General features: G+C 39.1%; 1 protein-coding gene across 2 annotated transcripts; it reads left to right on the forward strand.

Annotated features, from left to right (window-relative positions):
• Positions 1–902: 902 nt before the first annotated feature.
• LOC133574357 (uncharacterized) lies at positions 903–25,973 on the forward strand. Of its 2 annotated transcripts, none has more exons than XM_061926518.1 (9): positions 903–1,027; positions 4,841–5,283; positions 7,283–7,477; positions 7,799–7,956; positions 10,743–10,858; positions 16,143–16,309; positions 18,514–18,568; positions 22,271–22,370; positions 25,662–25,973. In XM_061926518.1, exons 2-9 carry the CDS (start codon positions 5,125–5,127, stop codon positions 25,876–25,878), a joined length of 1,167 nt encoding a protein of 388 aa, XP_061782502.1. In that variant the 5' UTR covers positions 903–1,027; positions 4,841–5,124; the 3' UTR covers positions 25,879–25,973. The 2 variants fall into 2 exon arrangements, with proteins under 2 accessions (XP_061782502.1, XP_061782501.1); XM_061926517.1 differs by having other exon boundaries at positions 908–1,027; positions 5,094–5,283.
• The last annotated feature ends 182 nt before the right edge of the window (positions 25,974–26,155 follow it).

Genomic DNA, 26,155 nt, shown 5'->3' on the forward strand with positions numbered 1-26,155 from the left:
AAAGAGCTTGGGAGCGACCAGCCGCTTGAATTCCCTGGGAGGAACAACTGGTCCAAACGCAACACTACCTACCTAAAAGTCCTGCTAATTTCTAGATATTTAAAATCTTAATTAGGACGTATTGTCAAGTAAAAAATAACTAGCTGCATGTACAGATAATTTCACTCATTTTAGTATGTTTTTTTCTAAAACCTAGTTTTTTTATCTTATATTTTATCAGCTCTTTTATATGCACCATTTTGTGGGCGGTCCTATTTATTTGGCCCCCACTTCGACTGCGTCTTCTGCCCGCCATCTTTGTTATTATTTTTAGCTCTATATATACATTTGAACTATGCGCTACTTTATATTAGAAAAAATACAAACATACAAAAAAACATACAAATATTGGAATAAAAGAGCAAACAGGAGTAACGTAATGAGAAAAGGTTGAAATGTTGACGCTGATAACACAAAGTTGCGCATGCAGGCTGTTTATGTTGTTATACATTTTCTTTGTTTTAAAAATATAAATATTATATTATTACAGTATTTTACAACTTTTCTTTTAGTGGGTTTTAGTGTTTTTTTTTTATCAAAGAGAAGAGCCCCCTTAGATCTTATGATGATTAATTATGTGGCCTTCTATGGGAAAGCTTATTCATCCCTGCATACCTTGGGGAAATCAGTCTCTTAAAAATGTGGTGAGAAAAGTTAGAAAAAAACAGTATTTTTTTTTTTTTTTTTTTTTACTACAAAAACATTTTACATACTGTAAAAATGTTGTACTGATGTGATAGAACATAATGTTTTTGTCTTGTTGTGTAAGGCTACAAACAACCTCCCCCTATTTAGAACCTGTCTGTCTGTTGGTTACCAAGGCAACTAGATGAAAACATAGAGCAGAAGGTGTGCAAAGAAAAGTGTACGAGTAGAAAGTAGTGCTGGAGCTGAGAAAAGGACGTAATGTTTGTTTTGAAGATCACATGACCTGCAAATAGTTTGGACCTGTCCAGAGGGGAATGTCTTACATGGAAACACTGTCTCAGTAAGTAAAATAAAACAAAAACACAAAGTATGTTTCAAAGTTTTCTGGCATGTTTTACTATTTTTGGACTAAACATTCATGTGACTCACATGCAAACTCATTTTTAGAGTTTATCTGGTGAATTTGAAATAATATTTTTACATCATGACACAAGTAGGTGCATAATGTTGTACAAGGTGTCCCTAATACACAAATATAACATACTCTACATTTAGGGATGGGTACTTAAAAAAAAATTGACATACGGTACTAATTCCCGGTACCTAGGAATCGATTTTGGTACTCTACGGTACCATTTTGGTACGTTTGTGTGTGTTTAAATGTGTTGATGAATGTTAATTGTTTAAAAAATAATAATTTGTATTTAACATTTAACACTTAGTGCTGTACAGTTGTTGTCTTACACTTCTGTGTCTCATTTGCAAGTACTGTACTCAACTCTATTATACAGTAGACTTTGCATGCAGTTGCAATTCCAAGACGTGGACGTAGTGTATAGGCTATAGTGTGTTTCTTTCGTCGGGAAGTAATCTTTGCCATTAAGCTGAATGTTTGTGTTGCACCCTACAAAGTGTTTAAACTGTAAGGATTGTATCTATTACACACATGTTTGTTTGCGACAGGCATCTTAGTTGTACTTTTGAATACCAAATTTGGAAGTGCAGAAATCGCCATGTAAAATTGCTAAAAATTAATCGGTAGCATATCATCGAGCTCGCGTATTTTAAAAAAGTGGAGCCTTTCTGTACTTCTGAGTGCCTTCTTCTTGCTTTGTTGGCATGGAAAGTTGTAACATTAGCGGCATAGTCCACCCTGAGTGCTTGACTGCTTGTTTCCAGGCCAAGTGCTTGAGCCGGTGTTAAGTCTGCAACGAGACGGGGCGTCCAGCAAAGTTATCAAAATATGGCATTGCTCAGTTTTACGTGAATCGGTACCAATAAAAGTACTCTATTCAGTACCCATCCCTACATACATTACACAAAAAATATAATTTAATTATAATAATTTATTAAATTATGAATAAGATATTAAAGTAATTAAACATATATTTTTTTAAATTAACAAAAAAAAAATTGAATATATATAATAAAATATTATATCAACATTTTTGAAAAAAATAACCAAATGTTTTATCTTGTTTGTATATAATCAATAACTTAAAATGTGCATGTGCCAGAGTCAATAAACCCTTTGAGTATATTGGGGACTTTTTCGTCTTTAAATATTTACTCTATTTTTTGTCCATAACTTTGGTTGTGTAAATTTGTACGAAATGTGATTTTCCAAGGAGGTCATTTTTTCATTCTCAATTTGTATATATTTCTTTAAAATGATTTCATATATCAAGGATACACTGAAGAAAAAAAATTCCGCATGGACAAAGAATTCCTCGTGACTCAAGAGAGTATAAAGAAATATTTGATTCATATTTTTTTCCAAAATGAAACCCTTAATGAAAAATGCATATGGTAATCACACTGTGTAATGACTGTGTCATTAGAAATATTAAACAATTTCTCCAATGACACTAAACAACTTAAATATATTTTTTAAATATAAAACAATGTATCTAAATTAGTTGTATTACTATCGTAATCATATGTATATTCAGGCCGGATCTTTACCCCAATACCCCATCCCTTTTTTTTCCATATTTACTATATGGATGATAACTACTTTTATGCACATTTATAAAAAAAACAACAACTGACATTTAGATTAAATCGGCATTCAAAGGGTTATAAAAGAACATGACATGTTAGCTATTTGTATTTAGACTGAAGAGATTTAACCCCCCCCCCAAAAAAAATTTATTTACAGTTTTAACTCGCTCTGGACTGTTTTGCCCTATCGGCATTTAACTGCTCTTAAAATAGGTATACCACATAAGGTTAATATTTGCCAATATTATTGTCAATATAGTACACATTTTTTCTATTTGTCCAGACTTAAGAGCAGGGGTTTCCAACTAAATTGTTTTGAGGGCCACTTTTCCAGAAAGCTAAGGACCAGGGACTTTTCCCTTCACTATTAGCCTCATTGTGTATATTCTGGAGAACCAGAATATACAGTAGACATTTGATTTTGGTCTATTTATTTTTGTCAGAGTGACAGGAGCACTCTGCTGTTTTAAGTGTTTTTAAGAATCTGCTGCAAAACTGTGAGTCTCCCTAAATTTTTTTTTTTAACTGGACTTGAGGACCACCAGTTGAATAGCCCGATTGATGAAAAAGAGATGACCTAAAATTGAACCCTGAGGAACACCACTAGTATAACTAAAGATGTTGAACAAATGACTACTGACTGCATCTGAAGTAAACAAGCTACAGCAACACTTTAGTTACATTGACCACATTACGAAAAACAAATTGTAACTGCCAAAAAGGTGAGGATATAAAGAGGAACGCCTCAGTTATTTACACAAAACCCAAAACCAGTGAAGTTGGCACGTTGTGTAAGTCGTAAATAAAAACAGAATACAATGATTTACAAATCCTTTTCAACCTATATTCAATTGAATAGACCGCAAAGACAAGATATTTAACGTTCAAACTGGTAAACTTTGTTATTTTATGCAAATATCTCATTTGGAATTTGATGCATGCAACATGTTTCAAAGAAGCTGGCACAAGCGGCAAAAAAGACTGAGAAAGTTGAGGAATGCTCATCAAACACTTATTTGGAACATCCCACAGGAGAACAGGCTAATTGGGAACAGGTGGGTGCCATGTCTGAGTATAAAAGCAGCTTCAATAAAATGCACACATTCACAAACAAAGATGGAGCGAGGGTCACCACTTTGTGAACAAATGCGTGAGCAGATTGTTGAACAGTTTAAGAACAACTTTTCTCAACAAGCTATTGCAAGGAATTTAGGGATTTCACCATCTGCAGTCCGTAATATCGTCAAAAGGTTCAGAGAATCTGGAGAAATCACAGCACGTAAGCGATAACATAACGGACCTTCGATCCCTCAGGCGTTACTACATCAAAAACCGACATCAGTGTGTAAAGGATATCACTACATGGGCTCAGGAACACTTCAGAAAACCACTGTCAGTAAATACAGTTGGTCGCTACATCTGTAAGTGCAAGTTAAAACTCGACTATGCAAACCAAAAGCCATTTATCAAAAACACCCAGAAACGTTGTCGGCTTCGCTCGGCCCGAGCTCATCTAAGATGGACTGATGCAAAGTGGAAAAGTGTTCTGTGGTCTGATGAGTCCACATTTCAAATTGTTTTTAGAAACCGTGGACGTTGTGTCCTCCAAAACGAAGAGGAAAAGAACCATTCGGATTGTTCTAGGCGCAAAGTTCAAAAGGCAGCATCTGTGATTGCATGGGGGTGTATTAGTGCCCAAGACATGAGTAACTTACACATCTGTGAAGGCACCATTAATGCTGAAAGGTACATACAGGTTTTGGAGCAACGTATGTTGCCATCCAAGCAACGTTATCATGGACGCCCCTGCTTATTTCAGCAAGACAATGCCAAGCCATGTGTTACAACAACGTGGCTTCATAGTAAAAGAGTGCGGGTACTAGACTGGCCTGCCTGTAGTCCAGACTTGTCTCCCATTGAAAATGTGTGGCGCAATATGAAACCTAAAATACCACAACGGAGACCCCGGACTGTTGAACAACTTAAGCTGTACATCAAGCAAGAATGGGAAAGAATTACACAACGTGCCAACTTTACTGGTTTGGGTTTATGTAAATCACACGTTTGGACTCCAGTGTTCTATGTTTGCTTGCAAGGTTAAAATGTCAATGCAAGGATCTGCCAATGTGTTTACATGTGCTTGCTGAAGTTTTGAACTGAACTCGGGGGGCGGTATGGTGCCGGATTTGGCCCCCCGGCCGCCAGTTGGACGGCCCGGACGTAGCGACATCGGTGACTCATTGGCAGTAATGCAACACACATCATTCCAATTCCGCCTCCTGTGGCATCTCCGTGGAGACAAAAAGTGATCATTAGAGACTTCCATCACTGGGCAAACACAAACAGCAACATACAGTCGAGCTCTCGACACGCAGCCTGTGGTTTCTTCCTTTGTTTGACAGTTCTTTGGAAGATAAGGTGGCTATTGACACAATGCTGCGAGGAGAGCAAGAGGAGGAATATTTGCGGGACATCATTGTGAGCATTGAACAAGAAGGTGAATATGAGGAGGATCTGGAACACCACAAAGCTGGTGATGATCAGGAGCTCTGCAACCATCTCATCAAAGCCTGTCGTGATGGCATCCCTCAGGTAAGATGCTGTACCCTCCATGAAAAATGCTGTTCTATTCTGCACATAATCCGACTTTATGTAACTTTCCTCGCATGTCGGATGTTGTTCTTCAGGCGGTCATGTGATCGGCTCATTACCTCACCCGGCCTTTCAAAACAAACACATGAAATGTGTCAGACCACAGGGATAATATTCCCCTGTGGTTGATGAGTGAAGTGCAATATTATTCATTCCCACAATGTATCCCGCTGGATTAGTGTTGTACCGGTACCAAAATGTACTTTTTGATACTTTTCTAAATAAAGTGGACCACAAAAAAATGGCATTGTTAACGAAAAATCTTACGGTACATTAAACATGTGTTTGTTATTGCAAGTTTGTCCTTAAATAAAATAGTGAACATACAAGACAACTTGTCTTTTATTAGTAAGTAAACAAACAAAGGCTCCTAATTTAGCTGCTAACATATTGTGTCATTTCTCAATCTATTATTTTGTCAAAATTATTGAGGACAAGTGATAGAAAATGAATTATTAATCTACTTGTTCATTTACTGTTAATATCTGATAACTTTCTCTTTTAACATGTTCTATCTACACTTCTGTTCAAATGTAATAATCCCTAATTATTCTGTTGTTTGATACTTTACATTAGTTTTGGATGATACCACAAATTCAGGTATCGATCCGATTCCAAGTAGTTACAGGATCATACATTGGTCATATTCAAAGTCCTCATGTGTCCAGGGACATATTTCCTGAGTTTATAAACATAATATACTTTTTTTTTTTTTTTTAAACGAAAAAAGATTTTGTGATGCTAAAAAATATGGATGTAATCATAGTAGTATCGACTAGATACCCTCCTGTACTTGGTATCATTACAGTGGATGTTAGGTGTAGATCCACCAATGGCGTTTGTTTACATTGAGAAGCCTGTGAGCTACGGTGTGTAGTGAAGCATGTTTGCATGTTTAGCTATTCCCCGTCCTGCAGGGATGATACTTGTATATACATGTATATATATAGATAGAGAGAGAGAGAGAGAGAGAGAGAGAGAGAGAGAGAGAGAGAGAGAGAGAGAGAGAGAGAGAGAGAGAGAGAGAGAGAGAGAGAGAGAGAGAGAGAGAGAGAGAGAGAGAGAGAGAGTATGTATGTATATGTATGTCTATACTGTATATAAAACTATCATTTGTCCAACTCTTTAATTACCGATACCGATATCAACCGATATATACAGTCGTGGAATTACCACATTATTATGCCTAATTTGGAAACCAGGTATAGTGAAGATAAGGTACTTTTTTTTTTTTATTAATAAAACAAAATAAGATGAATAAATTAAAAACATTTTCGTGAACAAAAAAGAAAGTAAAACAATATAAAAACAGTTACATAGAAACTAGTAATTAATGAAAATTTGTAAAATTAACTGTTAAAGGTTAGTACTATTAGTGGACCAGCAGCACGCACAATCATGTGTGCTTACGGACTGTATCCCTTGCAGACTGTATTGATATATATTGATATATAATGTAGGAACCAGAATATTAATAACAGAAAGAAACAACCCTTTTGTGTGAATGAGTGTGAATGAAGGGAGGTTTTTTGGGTTGGTGCACTAATTGCAAGTGTATCTTGTGTTTTTTATGTTGATTTAATTAAAAAAACAAAAAACAAAAAATAAAAAAACGATACCGATAATTTAAAAAAAACGATACCGATAATTTCCGATATTACATTTTAACACATTTATCGGTCGACATTATCGGACATCTCTAAATCAAAACGGTACTTGGTAACACATTAATGTTAACATTCAAGCTTTTTAGCTCCTTTTGCAGGGTTCGTATATTTTGTTACTTATTTATCTATTAGCATTTCAGTTCGGCTTGGGCTTTTTAGCATTATGCCTATTCTAGTTGTACTTTGTGCTTGTGGATTCGCTCCGTGTGAGCATGATTAAAAACCTTTTTTTTTACTTCATAGAAGTTATACCTGTGCTTTGTTGCACACAGGTGGTAGAGCGCCTGCTGCAGACTGGGGCTGATATGACTCTATGTGACTCTGCCAAGCAGACAGGACTACACGTCAGCCCCCCGGAGCTCCAGGAGAAAATACTGGGCTGGATGTCCAGGCCTCATTTGCCCCTTCAGACCAGGTTGCTGCAGGCCGCCTGGCAAGGAGACTTGACCACAGTACAGCACCTGCTGGTAAGGCACAACTATTCACGAATACTTGAGCTTTTTCTCATTATGCTCTCATATTTCTAATTCCAAGAGTGCTTTGTCATCCTATTGCCTTTATTTGATTTTCATATGTTTGATATGTATTGCTTTTAGACCCATTAATATTGAAAAACAGTGTTTTGATAACGCTAATGCAACTTTTGAAATAAGCAGTCTTCAGTGTATTGGCAAATAAAATCAATAAGTTCTTGCTCCGGCTGCAAAAATTGACCATTGGGTATCATTGGAAACCCATAAACTCTTCAATCTTTAGGATCATTGTTTACATTTATTGTTGTGTGTCAGGCTCAGGCGGACAAAGTGGACGCCAACGTGCCCAACAGTGATGGCGTGACTCCACTCATGCTCGCCATGCGAGACATCGACCTGTTTGAAGGCATGTCTTTGTTGCCATGGCAACACCGACCCGCGGAAGTGGTCAAAGAACTGCTGAGGCTCTCGGTGTAAGGAAACACGTTTCTTAGATTATACCACACAAACAAATGCATGTACTGTACATTCTCATGACAAATCTAACACTATTTTCCAGACTATAAAGCGCACCGGTATATAAGCCGCACCCACTACATTGTAGGGAAAAAACATAGTAACCGCAGATATATACCGTATTTTTCGGACTATAAGTCGCAGTTTTTTTCATAGTTTGGCCGGGGGTGCGACTTATACTCAGGAGCGACTTATGTGTGAAATTATTAACACATTACCGTAAAATATCAAACAATATTATTTAGCTCATTCACGTAAGAGACTACACAGACGTATAAGATTTCATGGGATTTAGCGATTAGGAGTGACAGATTGTTTGGTAAACGTATAGCATGTTCTATATGTTATAGTTATTTGAATGACTCTTACCATAATATGTTACGTTAACATACCAGGCACGTTCTCAGTTGGTTATTTATGCCTCATATAACGTACACTTATTCAGCCTGTTGTTCACTATTCTTTATTTATTTTAAATTGCCTTTCAAATGTTTATTCTTGGTGTTGGGTTTTATCAAATAAATTTCCCCCAAAAATGCGACTTATACTCCAGTGTGACTTATATGTTTTTTTCCTTTTTTATTATGCATTTTCGGTCGGGGCGACTTATACTCCGGAGCGACTTATAGTCCGAAAAATACGGTATGTTGTGAAATAAAATTTTTTTCCACAGAAATATTTTGTAAATGTTAATTTACATACCTTAATTGTTTCCAAATGGTGTCTGTAACAAGGTTCCGTGTACTTTGTGTTCATTCTATTTCCAATTCTGAAAAACAATTCAAAACACAAAATTAGGACCGTTTTTCGATTTTTACTACAGTATATATGGCAGATTTGAAAACAAGGTTAATTTTCATTCAAATATTGCCATTACATTGGATTTTGTGCTGTTTTGCTTTTATGGATGTTTATTTTTCCAGATAAACACACAAATCCAATTTATGTTAATCCAAAATGCAAAAATGCGTGGTCATCTGTGTGATGACAAATTGAACCGGAAGCAGTATTTTAGCTTTTCCTTTGCGTTTATCATGTTTTAGCAGAACGGTAACATTTTTGTTCAGCAGGGGTCCTATTGTCATTTTTAAAAAGTGTCACTAAATAGTTGTCCAACTTTTGTTTCAGAAATTAAAATAGAAAAAAATGGTCCAAAATGAGTTTTTTTATTCACATTAGAGAATTCGAAATAGAATGATCGGAAGGTACACGGACCGTTATGCTAAAAACTAAAGCTAAAATACTGCTTCCAGTTCAATTTGTCATAACCACACAGTTTTGCATTTTTGTGTTTATCTGGAAAAATACAAATTTTCATAAAAGGAAAACAGCACAATTTTATGGCAATATTTTAATGAAAATTAACACTTTTTTGTATGTTTTAAAATCTGCCATACATAATAAAAATCAATAAACGGCCCTAATTTTGTGTTTTGATTTGCGTTTCAGAATTAGAATTAGGATGAACGGAAGGTGCACGGGTCTGTGTACAAAATTAGGGCCCTTTTTTCGATTTTAATTATACATTTTAAAACAAACAAAAAAGGGTTGATTTTCATTAAGTATTGCCATTATATTGAATTTTGTGCAGTTTTCCTTTTATGGATTTTAATTTTTTCAGATAAACACAAAAATCCAATTTATGTTAATCCAAAATGCAAAAATGCGTGGTTATCTGTGTGATGACAAATTGAACCGGAAGCAGTATTTTAGCTTTTCCTTTGCTTTTAGCATGTTTTAGCAGAACGGTAACATTTTCGAAGGGAATAAGCAGTAGAAAATGGATGGATGGATAATTGAATAGAAAATAGAAAAAATGGCCCAAAATGAGTTTTTTGATTCACATTATAGAATTCGAAATAGAATGAACGGAAGGTACACGGACCGTTATGCTAAAAACTAAAGCTAAAATACTGCTTCCAGTTCAAATTGTCATAACCACGCAGTTTTGCATTTTGGATGAACATGAATTGGATTTTTGTGTTTATCTGGAAAAATACAAATTCATAAAAGGAAAATAGTACAATTTTATGGCAATATTTTAATGAAAATCAACCCTTTTTTGCGTGTTTTAAAATCTGCCATACATGATAAAAATCAAAAAAAGGCCCTAATTTTGTGTTTTGACTTGCATTTCAGAATTAGAATTAGAATGAACGGACGGTACACGAGTCTGTGCACAAAATTAGGGCCCTTTTTTCGATTTTAATTATATATAGCACATTTTAAAACCAACAAAAAAGAGTTGATTTTCATTCAATATTGCCATTATATTGAATTATGTGCTGTTTTCCTTTTATGGATTTGTATTTTTCCAGATAAACACAAAAATCCAATTCATGTTCATCTAAAATGCAAAAATGCGTGGTTATCTGTGTGATGACAAATTGAACCGAAAGCAGTATTTTAGCTTTTCCTTTGCGTTTAGCATGTTTTTAGCAGAACGGTAACATTTGTGTTCAGCAGGAGTCCTATTGTCGTTTTAAAAAAGTGTCATTGAATTTTTTTCAGAAATGAAAATAGAAAAAATGGCCCGAAATGTGTTCTTTGATTTGCATTTAAAAATTAGAAATAGAATGAACGGAAGATACACGGACCACGCAGAGGTGTACTTATAACAATTTTATAGACAAGTGGGCACAAAATGTTTTCATCTCCCTCGGGTGGGCGTGACAGAGAATAATGGAGAAGCACTGCATTAAGGACATGTCTGAACTAATCCGCCTTTAACGTTTGTGTTCAGAGATTTGTGGGTGCAAGACGACAGCGGCTGGTCTGCCCTCCACTACGCTGCGAACATCAACAGCCCTCTGAAGGACGAGATCGCTGGCATGATTCTGGAAGCCATCAGTCTCTCAGGTGGAAACACACCAACAACTTCACGTTTACACAAATTGCAATGCTGAAGGAAACCGTTTGTTCAATCCAAATCTTAGGAATGTTTGTGAAATAGCCTCAGCATTTGTTGAAATGTGGGAAAATTCAGATTCAAAGGAACTATTCAAAGGAGAACAATAAGCTGCTTATGATTGTGAAGTCAACAAAAGGGTTTTGTCAAATGAGCACTCTTCATCTTTGGAATACAATTTAGCATTTAGGAGAAAATAAGCCTGAGAAAAGGATGTTTGGGACAGTCGTGTTTACTCAATTCTTCCTGTTTGTGTCTTGGTGTGGATTACTGATTCATTCCTGGGTTACTTATTAAACTGGCTGAGGATATCACCTCACAACCAATGAGCCTCACAATACGAAGGTCCTGAGTAGTCCTGAGTTTAATCCTGGGCTCGGGATCTTTTTGTGTGGAGTTTGCATGTTCTCCCCGTGACTGCGTGGGTTTCCTCCGGGTACTCCGGCTACCTCCCACCTCCAAAGACATGCACCTGGGGATAGGTTGATTGGCAACACTAAATTGGCCCTAGTGTGTGAATGTGAGTGTGAATGTTGTCTGTCTATCTGTGTTGGCCCTGCGATGAGGTGGCGACTTGTCCAGGGTGTACCCTGCCTTCCGCCCATGTGCAGCTGAGATAGGCTCCAGCAACCCCCGCGACCCCGAACGGGACAAGCGGTAGAAAATGGATGGATGGAACCAATGAGATCCAATACGCGTACCAAAAACTATGTCTTAACAAAGAAAACTGACATATAACACCGTTTCAACTGCCACTTTCAGATGTTTTTTTTTAATGATATGTATGGTTAGAAGCAGCTCTCCATCCATCCATCTTCTTTCGCTTATCCGAGGTCGGGTCGCTGACTTCCTTCTCCCCAGCCACTTCGTCCAGCTCCTCCCGGAGGATCCCGAGGGGTTCCCAGGCCAGCCGGGAGACATAGTCTTCCCAACGTGTCCTGGGTCTTCCCCGTGACCTACTACCGGTTGGATGTGCCCGAAACACCTCCCTAGGGAGGCGTTCGGGTGGCATCCTGACCAGATGCCCGAACCACCTCATCTGGCTCCTCTCGATGTGGAGGAGCAGCGGCTTTACTTTGAGCTCCTCCCGGATGACAGAGCTTCTCACCCTATCTCTAAGGGAGATTCCCACCACCCGTAGGAGGAAGCTCATTTCGGCCGCTTGTACCCGTGATCTTGTCCTTTCGGTCATAACCCAAAGCTCATGACCATAGGTGAGGATGGGAACGTAGATCGACCGGTAAATTGAGAGCTTTGCCTTCCGGCTCAGCTCCTTCTTCACCACAACGGATCGATACAGCGTCCGCATTACTGAAGACGCTGCACCGATCCGCCTGTCGACCTCACGATCCGCTCTTCCCTCACTCGTGAACAAGACTCTGAGGTACTTGAACTCCTCTATTTGGGGCAAGAAGCATCTCTCAGTATTACCTGAAAGCAGTGGCGGGCCGTTCGTTTCCCACCTAGGCCTTCAGTGATGTCCGACTTCAATGATTACCTCTCAAAATACCATAATTTATGTCCCCACATGACCATTGCTGGAGAAAAACTATACAGAAACACATTTATGCACTACAACAGTGTACAAAACGGGTTATTTTCTGGCGCATTTAAAAATCAATAAACCCGCATCAGCAATTAAAACATATCTTATGTGGCTACTTTCAAAATTAACATTGCAAAAAAACATTAAACGTGGAAAAATAAAGAAATAAAATATTTGAACTCGCAATTTGTAGCACCCATTTAACGCCGTATAGCCCCTCGTAGTCGGTTGATTTGAGTGGAAATGGCGGGCATTTCCCCATTTCATCGCCGACATGGTCTCACAAGATGTAGTTTCTCTTAAGTATCCTTCTTGAGAATGGCCTTGCAAATATATATCTGCCATCTAATCAACATGTTGCTCTCCTTCTTTGTGAGTACCGGCGAGTTGTCTGTGGCTTTCTATTGCTCCTATTTTCGCAACTTGTGATTGGATACTCACTTGGGACTCCCAAGTGAGTATCCAATCACAGCATAAGGCCATCTAGAAGGCCTTACTGTCAACAAATCGTGATCTGATTGGCTATCACAGTTGTCTATCAACTGTATGTGCCCGTTCACTTACAGTGCACGGACGCCCGCATTGTTGATTCTGACGGCCCCAGGCAGATTACGTACGGCATGGCAACATAAGCAAGCTGAATTCTGATTGGCTACAAACTAAAACTAAAAACAACAGCACTGGAAGGAGCATAATATGACATGAAGAGAATATGAATATTTAGGGAAAGTAAATTAAAAATGACTTTTATCTTTAATTATGATCATGATTTCTGATTATGTTAGGCCAGCAGAGAACACAACTGACATAATGCACTTCTATGCCCCTCTAATATAGCACCACATGTGGCAGTAAGGATGTTGTTAACAAATACCTCCCAAACAGTAATGGTTTGTCATTTACGGATCGATACTGACATATCGATACCACAGAGACCAGATCTTTCTGCCCTAATATCGATTCTCAAATCAGAATATCAATACTTTTGATACTTTAGTTATTTGAGATAACCAACCACCTACTCAGTGGCCTAGTGGTTAGAGTGTCCACCGTAGGTTGTTAGTTCAAACCCCGGCCGAGTCATACCAAAGACTATAAAAATGGGACCCATTACCTCCCTGCTTAGCACTCAGCATCAAGGGTCGAGATTGAGGGTTAAATAACCAAAAATGAATCATGGGCGCGGCCACCGCTTCTGCTCACTGCTCCCCTCACCTCCCAGGGGGTGAACAAGGGGATGGGTCAAATGCAAAGGACAAATTTCACCACACCTAGTGTGTGTGTGACAATCATTGGTACTTTAACTAAACTTGTGAATGAGGCACTATGGCGATGTTGGATGCTTTTGTTGAGTGTTGAGTATTTTCACGTTAACATGTTTACGAAACTGAAATGTGACTTACTTTTTAATTCTAATAGTAATTCTTATCAATTCATTGATTTTAATGCTTTTATTATCTTACTTATTTCCTTTTGTTATGGTTTGAAACACCATTTTTGTGTACTTTTTAATTTTTTTTTCTGTTGCATTAGTTTGACTATATTTTTATTCACGCTACGACCTCAATATACTTCAGAGTTCGAAATAAATAAATGTGAAAATAAATAATAATAATAATAAATTATATATAAATATAATAATTAGGGATGTCCGATAATACCGGCAGGCCGATATTATCACCCGATAAATGCTTTAAAATGTAATATCGGAAATTATCGGTATCGGTTTTAAATTATCGGTATCGGTTTCAAAAAGTAAAATTTTTGACTTTTTAAAACGCCGCTGTGTACACGGACGTAGGGAGAAGTACAGAGCACCAATAAACCTTAAAGGCACTGCCTTCGCGTGCCGGCCCAGTCACATAATGTCTACGGCTTTTCACACACACAAGTGAATGCAAGTCATACTTGGTCAACAGCCATACAGGTCACACTGAGGGTGGCCGTATAAACAACTTTAACACTGTTACAAATATGCGCCACACTGTGAACCCACACCAAACAAGAATGACAAACACATTTCGGGAGAACATCGGCACCGTAACACAACATAAACACAAAAGAACAAATACCCAGAACCCCTTGCAGCACTAACTCTTCTGGGACGCTACAATATACATCCCCGCCCCCAACCCTGCCCACCTCAACTTCCTCATGTCCCAAATTCCAAGCTGATGTTTTGAGGCATGTTAAAAAAAAATAATGCACTTTGTGACTTCAATAATAAATATGGCAGTGCCATGTTGGCATTTTTTCCATAACTTGAGTTGATTTATTTTGGAAAACCTTGTTACATTGTTTAATGCATCCAGCGGGGCATCACAACAAAATTAGGCATAATAATGTGTTAATTCCACGACTGTATATATCGGTATCGGTTGATATCGGTATCGGTAATTAAGAGTTGGACAATATCGGAATATCGGATATCGGCAAAAAAGCCATTATCGGACATCTCTAATAATAATACATACTAATAATATATATTTTATCCAGGGTGTACCCCGCCTTCCGCCCGAATGCAGCTGAGATAGGCTCCAGCACCCCCCGCGACCCCGAAAGGGACAAGCGGTAGTAAATGGATGGATGGAATATATATTTTAATAAATACTAAATTATTATAAATAAAAAACTGTATTCCTTGTGCTATGTTATTTGACATTTTTAGCTATTATAATAGAACTATTTCAGCAGACACATTAGGTACATTTGCACAAAGTATCGGTATCGCTGATACCAGCCTGAATTTTACTCGGTATCGGATCGGAAAGAAAATCATTACTACTAATGGCTGAATTTATGATACAATAAGAAAGGGATTCATACGGCCCCATTCCTGGGTGAATCTCACGTGAGAGGAATAGGGGGGGTTAATCATTTTGCAAAGCAGTCTGCCGAAAATGATGGAAAGCGCCACTCTACATAGCAACTGACGCTGTGGTCAAAGTTGGATTTGCCGCAAAACACGGCTTAAGCGGGTAGTGCAACCCCCAATTTGTCACGTTTCATGTGTCAGGTTAAACCGTGTCGAATGGGCCCATATGAATCCCCTTCCTACTGTACATCTCTCGCCATGGATCTCATTTCATACTGCATGTGTAATGATTTTTTTTGTGGGCATGTACGTGCACATTCACAAGCCTTTGAATATTGTTCTATTTATGATTATGCAAAAGTGTGTTTCCCTTCCTCTCTGACACCGACACAGCATTCCAAGTGCACTCATAATCCTGTTTTCTTTCAGAGCGACAACCTCTGCAGCTACACTCAGAGCCCCCTCTCATGTGGGCGTTCTGGATAAGAAAAGCTTGTTTGTGTGTGCCCGCGTGAGGCACTAATGCCATTAAGCGCCTTCAATATGAGTGTTTGTTTATTTAAAAAACAAAAAACAAAAGAAACGGTCAAGGATGAATGAAATTGAACCATTCATTGAGTGAAATGGAACGAATAAATGAGAATGGTCCTAGAAAACACCTTTTTTTTTTGTTGTTTTACGACTTGTCCTCCCACCTTGTCCAAACAACTCTGTGTTGAAGGGGGCAGGGACATTTTTTTTTTTTTACTCAAATGTCAAGTTTTAAAAGGCTGGACCTGCTCAGACCACTCTCAGTCATAGTAGCAAGTAGTTGAAGTAGAATTGGACAAAGTGCCAACTAAATAGGATTTCTTACCGGTTCTTTCTACGGCAGATGCTGGCACCGGGCCGTCCCCGCCTTTGGACCAACATTTTCACACGGAACTGGGATGTTTGGACCTTGAGTTGGACCTTGAAAGCCTCACAGATCAGTCTCCCTCAGGTTCGCCCACTCGGACGCCAACCCATCAGGACCAGGTTCAACCATATAGCCACACCGAGGTACGTGTCACGGACAAGCCTAAAACATTATTTGCGTTAAAGCAATTCAGAAATAGTATGGAATATAAGGATGGCACCTTTTTTTAAACACTGTATATCTGTACTTTTTCAAATGTTCTTGTAATCGGACCATATTTTCGGTATATTAGATGGAATTTTTACCTGACATGTCATCTGTAGTCTTCTTCAGAAGGGTCACCTGACCACTGTGACGTGTTGCCTATCAGCTGTTCTTAGAGGCGTGGCCAACCAGGCATACCTGGTTTCTGGGTGTTGTTGATAAAGGGCCTTCGCTTTGCATAGTCGAGTTTTAACTCGCACTTACAGATGTCGCAACGAACTGTCGTTACTGACGGTGGTTTTATGAAGTGTTTCTGAGCCTATGTGGTGATATCCTTTACACACTGATGTCGGTTTTTGATGCAGTACCGCCTGAAAGATCGAAGGTCCGGAATATCATTGCTTACGTGCAGTGATTTTTTCCAGATTCTCTGAACCTTTTGATGATATTACGGACCGTAGATGGTGAAATCCCTAAATTCCTTTGCAATAGCTGGTTGAGAAATGTTCTTCTGAAACTGTTTGACAATTTGCTCACGCATTTGTTCACAAAGTGATGACCCGAGCCCCATCCTTGTTTGTGAATGACTGAGCAATTCATGGAAGCTGCTTTTATACCCAATCATGGCACCCACCTGTTACCAATTTCGCCTGTTCACCTGTGGGATGTTCCATATAAATGTTTGATGAGCATTCCTCAAGTTTCTCAGTCGTTTTTGCCACTTTTGCCAGCTTTTTTTAAACATGTTGCAGGCATCAAATTCCAAATGAGCTAATATTTGCAAAAAATAAAGTTTTCCAGTTCAAACGTGTATCTTGTATCTTGTCTTTGCAGTCTATTCAATTGAATATAGGTTGAAAAGGATTTGCAAATCATTGTATTCTGTTTTTACGTATTTACAATTTACACGACGTGCCAACTTCACTGGTTTTGTATTTTGTCTTTTGGATGTCCAAGTAACTGTCTTGTTTAAGTGTGAGATTTAACTGTTGTGTTTATTTTGTGTTTTTTCATGACCCGTTTTATTGGTTCGGTTCTTCCCTTAATGTATGGTAAGGTTATGACCTCTTTGTTCTTTATTTCAGGTTTATTTTCAGGTTTTTCTTTGTTCTCTTTTCCTTGTTTTTTACTTGTTGGTTTTTGATGGCCCAGGTTGGATATTGGCAGTTTTTGAGTGCATTTTTGATGTGTTTCTCTGGTCTGATTACAAGACATTTTGAAAAAGTATATGAATAAGAACACATAATGAACCTTTTTGAGCTACTGTATATCTGCTCATACCAATCCAAGACTTCTGAGACCTTCTTCTATTTTCTAGATGTGTATCGGTGGTGATTCAGGAAACCTCAGCTTCCCCCTAAAATGTAAAAAAAAAAAAAAGTGGTTAAATATGTACTTATGTGTTTACATTTAATAGACTAAGTATGCACTAGATTGAGTTAAAAAATGTTTTTGAATCAGAGACTTTGTAGACAGTTAACGCGACTTTCTTCTCATTCATTGTGGTGGCGTCACACTGCATTAAATGGTGTTTAAGCTGAGCGTCCATTGATAAAGAGGGTTGTTCCACAGCACCAAAACTAGACAGTCGTTGGATAAATGCTAGGCTTTGTCCCGCCCATCGGACGCCAGGTGTCTCTGGAAGCGAATGGACACCAAGCTTCTGCATGATGATTGGAGGATCCATCTGAGGTTGAATCCCTTTTTGTGAGCGAATATAAACCACCGCCAGAGCATTTGTTTAGTTTAATTTGGTTATTCTACATTTATATGGAGAAGTTTATAATCCTTTAAATTATGTTTCATTTGTATAATCTGGCGTCTTTATATCTGTCATCTGTTACTGGAGACTGTACTCGTGTTTAGAAAGTAGAAGATAATGAGCTTCCTCTACTTGAAAGACCAGCAGCCGCCACTGATGTGCATGCATACATTTTACTTAATAGGTATTGAAACAAAACACCATGTTCGAACTGTGCAATAAATATTAGATTTGCATTGTTTCTGATGGGAAATATAATAGTTTTCATTCAGTTTAGTTTTTGTCAGCGGTTTTGGAAAACCGAAGTGTAACTGAACACCAATAAGTGGAGGAGATTATTGCATTTATAGGATTAAATCACATTCTTTGCTTGTTTTGCAGGGGACATTGGACTATTACGAATGTCAACTGGACCATCAAAACACCTCTAGTCAGGGTAAGTGGGTCTTACAATGACAGTATAACTTGGACCGTATTTTCCGGACTATAAGGCGCACTTAAAACCCTTTTTTTCCCTCAAAACTCAAAAGTGCGTCTTTTAACCCGGTGCGCATTAATGTACAGAATAATTCTGGTTTTGCTTACCGAACTCGAAGCAATTTTATTTGGTACACGGTGTAATGATAAGTGTGACCAGTAGATGGCTGTCAAACATAATAGATACATGTAGACTGCACTATGATGGCAATATGACTCAAGTAAACAACACCAACATTTCATATGTTCCATTGAAAATGTAGAACATTACACCCGGCGCTCAAAAATCTATCAAAATGTTTTAGTACGACTTTGGTAAGCTATGAAGCCGCACCGCTTGGCGTGCTTCAACATACGAATATTATTACGGTGTGTGTATAAGGTAAGACATTATCTGGCGTTTTATTTCGCAATATTATGCAAAAGCAACTTTTCTTACCTTCTGGTACCTGCTGATCTGTATTTGGGATCTGCATATATCCTGAAAATTTGCGCGTGTCCGTGCCAATGCCATAGTCGATAAGCTTCTTCTTTTTCTCTATCTTTTTGTTATGTGACATTCATCCTCCGTTGTTGCCATTTGTAATATAAAGTAGTGTAAAGTTCTTACTTATATCTGTCAGTAAGCTCGCCATGAAAGCGCTAAAACATACCGGTCTAGTGAGTTTAAATTATTCACCCAAGGAACTTTAGTTGTTAGAGAGTTCCGGTCGGACGTTTTTTTCACGGGACACATTTCCGGTGGTGTTGTTTCCGGATGAGGAGATGCTGCTCCGTTATTGATACAAGTAAAGTCTGAATGTCATTAAAACAGTTAGCTCCATCTTTTGACACTTCTTCCACTCCCGTCCTTGCACGCTACACCGCTACAACAAAGATGACGGGGAGAAGACGCTGCTAAAGGTGAGCCACTTAAATAAGACCGCCCACAAAACGGCGCATCCTGAAGCGACTGTCAGAAAGTGGCTTGAAGATGATCAGTAAAACATAATCTATGCAACATTTTGACCAAAGAACCACTATTACATGTTATGTAGACCACAAGGAAGTGTTTTACATTTAGAAAAAAAATAATAATAATATGACTCCTTTAATGCGCCCTATGATCCGGTGCGCCTTATATATGAAAAAAGATCAAAAATAGACCATTCATCGGCAGTGCGCCTTATAATCCGGTGCGCCCTATGGTCCGGAAAATACGGTACATGTATAATTTCATTGTCTTTTGTTTTTTTTGAGAGGATAAATGCATGTCCTTTTGTTCTGCACCACCAAACCCCGAAAAAGTACGAGTATAGCCGCTTTGAAAGACTTTCCAAGTTCCAGGATTTAGACCAGGGGTCGGGAACCTTTTTGGCTGAGAGAGCCATGAAAGCCAAATATTTTAAAACGTATTTCCGTGAGAGCCCTATAATATTTTTTAACACTGAATACAACTAGATGCGTGCATTTTTAAGGAAGACCAACATTTTTAGAGTATAATAAGACTTTTATTCATTGTAATAACATTGTTACTCTGAAGCTAACCAATAAAAAAATGAACTACTTCTTACCATCAATGCGACTTCTTGAACAGGTGCGGTAGAAAACGGATGAATAGCCAGAACCCTTTGCAGCACTAACTCTTCCGGGACGCTACAATATACACCCCCCGCCACCCCCTACCCCCACCCCAACTCAAACCCCCCCCCCCCCACCTCAACCTCCCCATGCTCTCTTAGGGAGAGCATGTCCCAAATTCCAAGCTGCTGTTTTGAGGCATGTTAAAAAAAAGAATGCACTTTGTGCACTTAAGATGTGACTTTAAGGTTTTACTACTTACGTATAAAATACTACACGGTCTAGCTCCGTCCTATCTTGTCGATTGCATTGTACCATATGTCCCGGCAAGAAATCTGCGTTCAAAGAACTCCGGCTTATTAGTGATTCCCAGAGCCCAAAAAAAGTCTGCGGGCTATAGAGCGTTTTCTATTCGGGCTCCAGTACTATGGAATGCCCTCCCGGTAACAATTAGAGATGCTACCTCAGTAGAAGCATTTAAGTCCCATCTTAAAACTCATTTGTATACTCTAGCCTTTAAATAGCCCCCCTGTTAGACCAGTTGATCTGCCGTTTCTTTTCTTTTCTCCTCTGCTCCCCTTTTCCTTGAGGGGGGGGGGGGGCACAGGTCCGGTGGCCATGGATGAAGTGCTGGCTGTCCAGAGTCGGGACCCGGGGTGGACCGCTCACCTGTGCATCAGCAGGGAACATCTCTGCGCTGCTGACCCGTCTCCGCTCGGGATGGTGTCCTGCTGGCCCCACTATGGACTGGACTATTACTATTATGTTGGATCCACTATGGACTGGACTCTCACAATATTATGTCAGACCCACTCGACATCCATTGCTTTCGGTCTCCCCTAGAGGGGGGGGGGGGGTTACCCACATATGCGGTCCTCTCCAAGGTTTCTCATAGTCATTCACATCGACGTCCCACTGGGGTGAGTTTTTCCTTGCCCGTATGTGGGCTTTGTACCGAGGATGTCGTTGTGGCTTGTGCAGCCCTTTGAGACACTTGTGATTTAGGGCTATATAAATAAAGATTGATTGATTGATTTGTGACTTCAATAATAAATATGGCAGTGCCATGTTGGCATTTTTTTCCATAACTTGAGTTGATTTCTTTTGGAAAACCTTGTTACATTGTTTAATGCATCCAGCGGGGCATCACAACAAAATTAGGCATAATAATGTGTTAATTCCATGACTGTATATATCGGTATCGGTTGATATCGGACAATATCGGAATATTGGATATCGCCAAAAAAGCCATTATCGGACATCTCTCATTTTTACGGTAGAAAAACTGGCAGCGAAGTTGCCAGAATAAAAAAAGAACTTGTACTGTTTTTCCAGTAACAATATAATGTAGTAAAAACCAATGTCAATTTAACACAAAAATTCTGGCAACTAAGCTGCCAGCTTTTTCCGTAACCCCCCTGCCCCAAAAAACAGTGGTACTGTTTTTCCATTTACCGTAAAATGTTGTAAAAAATAAATTAAAAAACGCTATATTTTACAGTAAAATGTTGTAAATGTAAAGTTTTTACTGTAAAATGGACAGCCAATGTATATACTGTAATTAATAATGACAATTACAAGCGGCCCTCTGATGGCAGCCATACTCTGCGATGTGTCCCTCGATGAAAACGAGTTTAACATCCCCGCAATAAACCCTCCGTATACAAACAGCATCTCATGTTTTGGTTATTCAGGTAACATCTCCGTCATATGGGGGGAAGGGATGCAGGGAACGATTTAGGCAGGCACGGTGGGAGGGACCACGGTGCATGGGTGTGGTCTCTCTGGCCAGGACAACCTTCTTGCTGAGGAGCTCGCCCTCCTGCCTTTTACCTCAGACACGAAGCTCAAAAGAGAACAGAAAGGAAACAGGTTTGCTAATCTATGGCGATGTAAAAAAGAGCTTGGAAAAACAGCATCGGGGAGCATAAAAAGGTAATTACATAAATACTGTATAGTTTATTGCAAGTAAATGTAAGGTTTTAAGTGGAAAATTTACAATTGTTGCGTTGGATCAATAGGACAGTGATCAGCTAAACATGCATTTCTCACACAAATCATCTTTGAGTTGATATAAATGTATAATTGTGTCTGTTTGTAGAGGATAACGAAGATGAGGGGAGTCCTCACAGTGACCGAAATGCCATGGAAACCCTGACAGACCTGATCCAAGTCTACCAGAACGCCATGTCAGGCAGCAGGTGGGCAGAGTGAAAGGTGTTTACACCCACGTCGTGTCCTTTAACATCTGTTTATACGTAACTAAAGAAAAAAACTCTGGTACACACAAGCAAGTGTGCGTACAATTAACACGGTGACTTGTGGGCATGATGCCCCCCGACTGGAGTTGTCAACAAGCACATCTTACTCTGACATCAGCATGTGAATGCTTCCCTCTCCGGTTACACTGCCGGACTTGTATGCCGCCACCTGCTACTGCGGCCCGGAGGACAACCTGTTCTCCACAGACAGGTTGGGGAACAGAAAGACGGGGAGCCAGGAGGGGTTTGGTGAATCAGACCATTGTCTTTTTTTTTTACATGGGAGCCTCACTTTTGAATCAAGTCCAAGTTACCCAAGGACAAAATGAGGCCTTTGAGCAGGTTTTTGATGTCTAGAAGTTGAGAAAGATAGTTGGAAGTGATGGGTTTTATGGTTTTATTGCCACTTCAACTAGAGATGTCCGATAATATCGGACTGCCGATATTATGGACTGATAAATGCTTTAAAATGTAATATCGGAAATTATCGGTATCGGTTTCAAAAAGTGAAATATATGACTTTTTAAAAACGCCGCTGTACGGAGTGGTACACGGACGTAGGGAGAAGTACAGAGCGCCAATAAACCTTAAAGGCACTGCCTTTGCATGCCGGCCTAATCACATAATATCTACGGCTTTTCACACACACAAGTTAATTCCATGCATACTTGGTCAACAGCCATACAGGTCACACTGAGGGTGGCCGTATAAACAACTTAAACACTGTTACAAATATGCGCCACACTGTGAACCCACGCCAAACAAGAATGACAACCACATTTCGGTAGAACATCCGCACCGTAACACAACATAAACACAACAGAACAAATACCTAGAACCCCTTGCAGCACTAACTCTTCCGGGATGCTACAATAGACACCCCCCGCTAACCCCCTCCCCGCACCACCTCAACCCCGCCCCCCCAACCTCCTCATGCTCTCTCAGGGAGAGCACGGCCCAAATTCCAAGCTGCTGTTTTGAGGCATGTTAAAAAAAAAAAATGCACTTTGTGACTTCAATAATAAATATGGCAGTGCCATGTTGGCATTTTTTTCCATAACTTGAGTTGATTTCTTTTGGAAAACCTTGTTACATTGTTTAATGCATCCAGCGGGGCATCACAACAAAATTAGGCATACTAATGTGTTAATTCCACGACTGTATATATCGGTATCGGTTGATATCGGAATCGATAATTAAGAGTTGGACAATATCGGAATATCGGACATCGGCAAAAAAGCCATAATCGGACATCTCCAACTTCAACGCAAGACAATGTACTGTATATTTTGGACCACGAGGCGCACCGTCGATGACGGGGTCTTTTTTCATACAAAAGTCGCACCGGATTATTAGGCGCATTAAAGAGGTCATATTATTTTTTTTTTAAATATATTTTAAACACTTACTTGTAATGTACATAACATGTAATGGTGGTTCTTTGGTCAAAAGATTGCTGAGTATCACTTCGACTGTGTCTTCTCTCTGTCATCTTTGTTGTAGTTTTTAGTGCTTCCATAACGAGTCTACTGAGAGAGATAAATCAGAACTACCGTATTTTTAAGACTATAAGGCGTGCTTAAAATCTTTTCATTTTCTCAAAACTTGACAGTGCGCCTTATAACCCGGTGCGCCTAATGTACAGAATCATTTTGGTTGTGCTTACCAACCTCAAAGCAATTTTATTTGGTACATGGTGAAATGATAAGTGTGACCAGTAGATGACAGTCACACATAAGAGGTATGTGTAGACTGCAATATGACTTAAGTAAACAACACAAACATTTTATATGTTCCATTGAACATATAGAACATTACACACGGGACTCAACAATCCATCAAAATGTTTTAGTACGACTTTGGTAAGCTATGAAGCCGCACCGCTTGATGGATTGTACTGTGCTTCAACATACAAGTATTATTATGGTGTGTGTATAAGGTAAGACATATTATCTGCCGTTTTGTTTCGCAATATTATGCAAAAACAACTTTTCTTACCTTCTGGTACCTGCTGATCTGTATTTGGGATCTGCATAAATCCTGAAAAATTGCGAGCGTCTGCCTTTGTAGTCAATAAGCTTCTTCTTTTTCTCTATCTTCTTGTTATCCTCCGCTGTTGCCATTTCTAATACAAAGTAGTGTAAAGTTCTTACTTGTATCTGTCAGTAAACTCGCTATAAAAGCGCTAAAACATACCGGTGTAGTGAGTATACATTATTCGCCCAAGGAACTTCAGTTATTAGAGAGTTCCGGTCAGACGGTTTTTCACAGGACACATTTCCGGCGTTGTTATTGCACTAGTGAGCCACGGATGAGGAGATGCTGCTCCGTTATTGATTTAAGTAAAGTATGGATGTCATTAAAACAGTTAGCTCCATCTTTTGACACTTCTTCCACTCCCGTCCTTGCACGCTACACCGCTACAACAAAGATGATGGAGAAAAGACGCTGCCGAAAGTGAGCCACGTAAATAAGACCTCCCACTAAACGGCACCTCCTGAAGCGACTGTCAAAAAACGGCTTGAAGATGGTCTATAAAATATAATCTATGCAACATTTTGACCAAAGAACCACAACCACGTTATGTAGACCACAAGGAAGTTTTAATTTAGAAAAAAATATATATAATACGACCCCTTTAATGCGCCCTATAATCTGGTGCGCCTTTTGTATGAAAATAGACCTGACTAGACCCGCTCATTGGCATTGCGCCTTATAATCCGGTGCGCCTAATGGTCCGGAAAATACGGTATATGCTAATTTGTATTAGAAATGGCAACAGCGGTGGATGAATGCCCCACAACAAAAAAGAAGCTTATTGACAACAGTGCGGACTACAATACCATAATAATGCCGGTATGTTGAAGAACTGACTACAGCAGCCGTAATGCTCCCAAAATCAATCAAGCAGTGCGGCTTCGTAGCTTACCAAGGTTGTACTAAAACATTTTGACAGACTTTTGAGCGCCGTGTGTAATGTTCTATATTATCAATGAAAGATCAACATTTTGGGTTTGCTTGCTTGCGCCATTTATTAAACAGGCATTAACCTGCAGTCCACACATATCTCTTATGTATGACTGCCATTTACTGGTCACACTTATCATTACACCATGTACCACAACCAGAATTAATACGTACATAAGGCGCACCGGGTAATAGGGCGCACTGTTGAATGTTTCTCTTCTAACTTGGCTGGGTTGATCCATGATTGTTTTCCTTCCTTTTCAGAGGAACTTTGCCTTTGCCGAACCTAAGCAACGGTTGCAGACGGCAGAGGCATTTGGATCCCGTTCTTCCACCAGGACAGCTGCCTCCGAGAAGCATCCGCCTTCCTGTACCCCCAAAACACAGGTACACAGCGAGAAAAACGGACGTAAAATGTTTTGTTGCAGGGTTTTTCTGTATTCGCAAAGACAGACTACAACCAATTGTTGAGGCAAACTAATTTCAGCACATTTATTACAATGTACTTTGTTGATGAAGAAAAGCCATAACCCCTTTCCATTGAACTGTTTTCATGACAGTGTGGTAAAGAGAGAATAAACGGGGAAGTCCTTTAGCTGCCGCCTTGTTTTATCATATATTACTGCTTTCGGACAAGTCAGTGTTTAGTTTTGTATTCACAATAAATCAACACAAAATCTGTACTTTGGAGCAATGTTCACAGACTATAGTATTTGGCCTAAAAGCCTACCGTGACAGGCGAGCGATAATTGTCGTGG

Source organism: Nerophis lumbriciformis, linkage group LG31 (genome assembly GCF_033978685.3).
Source record: "Nerophis lumbriciformis linkage group LG31, RoL_Nlum_v2.1, whole genome shotgun sequence".
NCBI classification, from domain to species: domain Eukaryota; kingdom Metazoa; phylum Chordata; class Actinopteri; order Syngnathiformes; family Syngnathidae; genus Nerophis; species Nerophis lumbriciformis.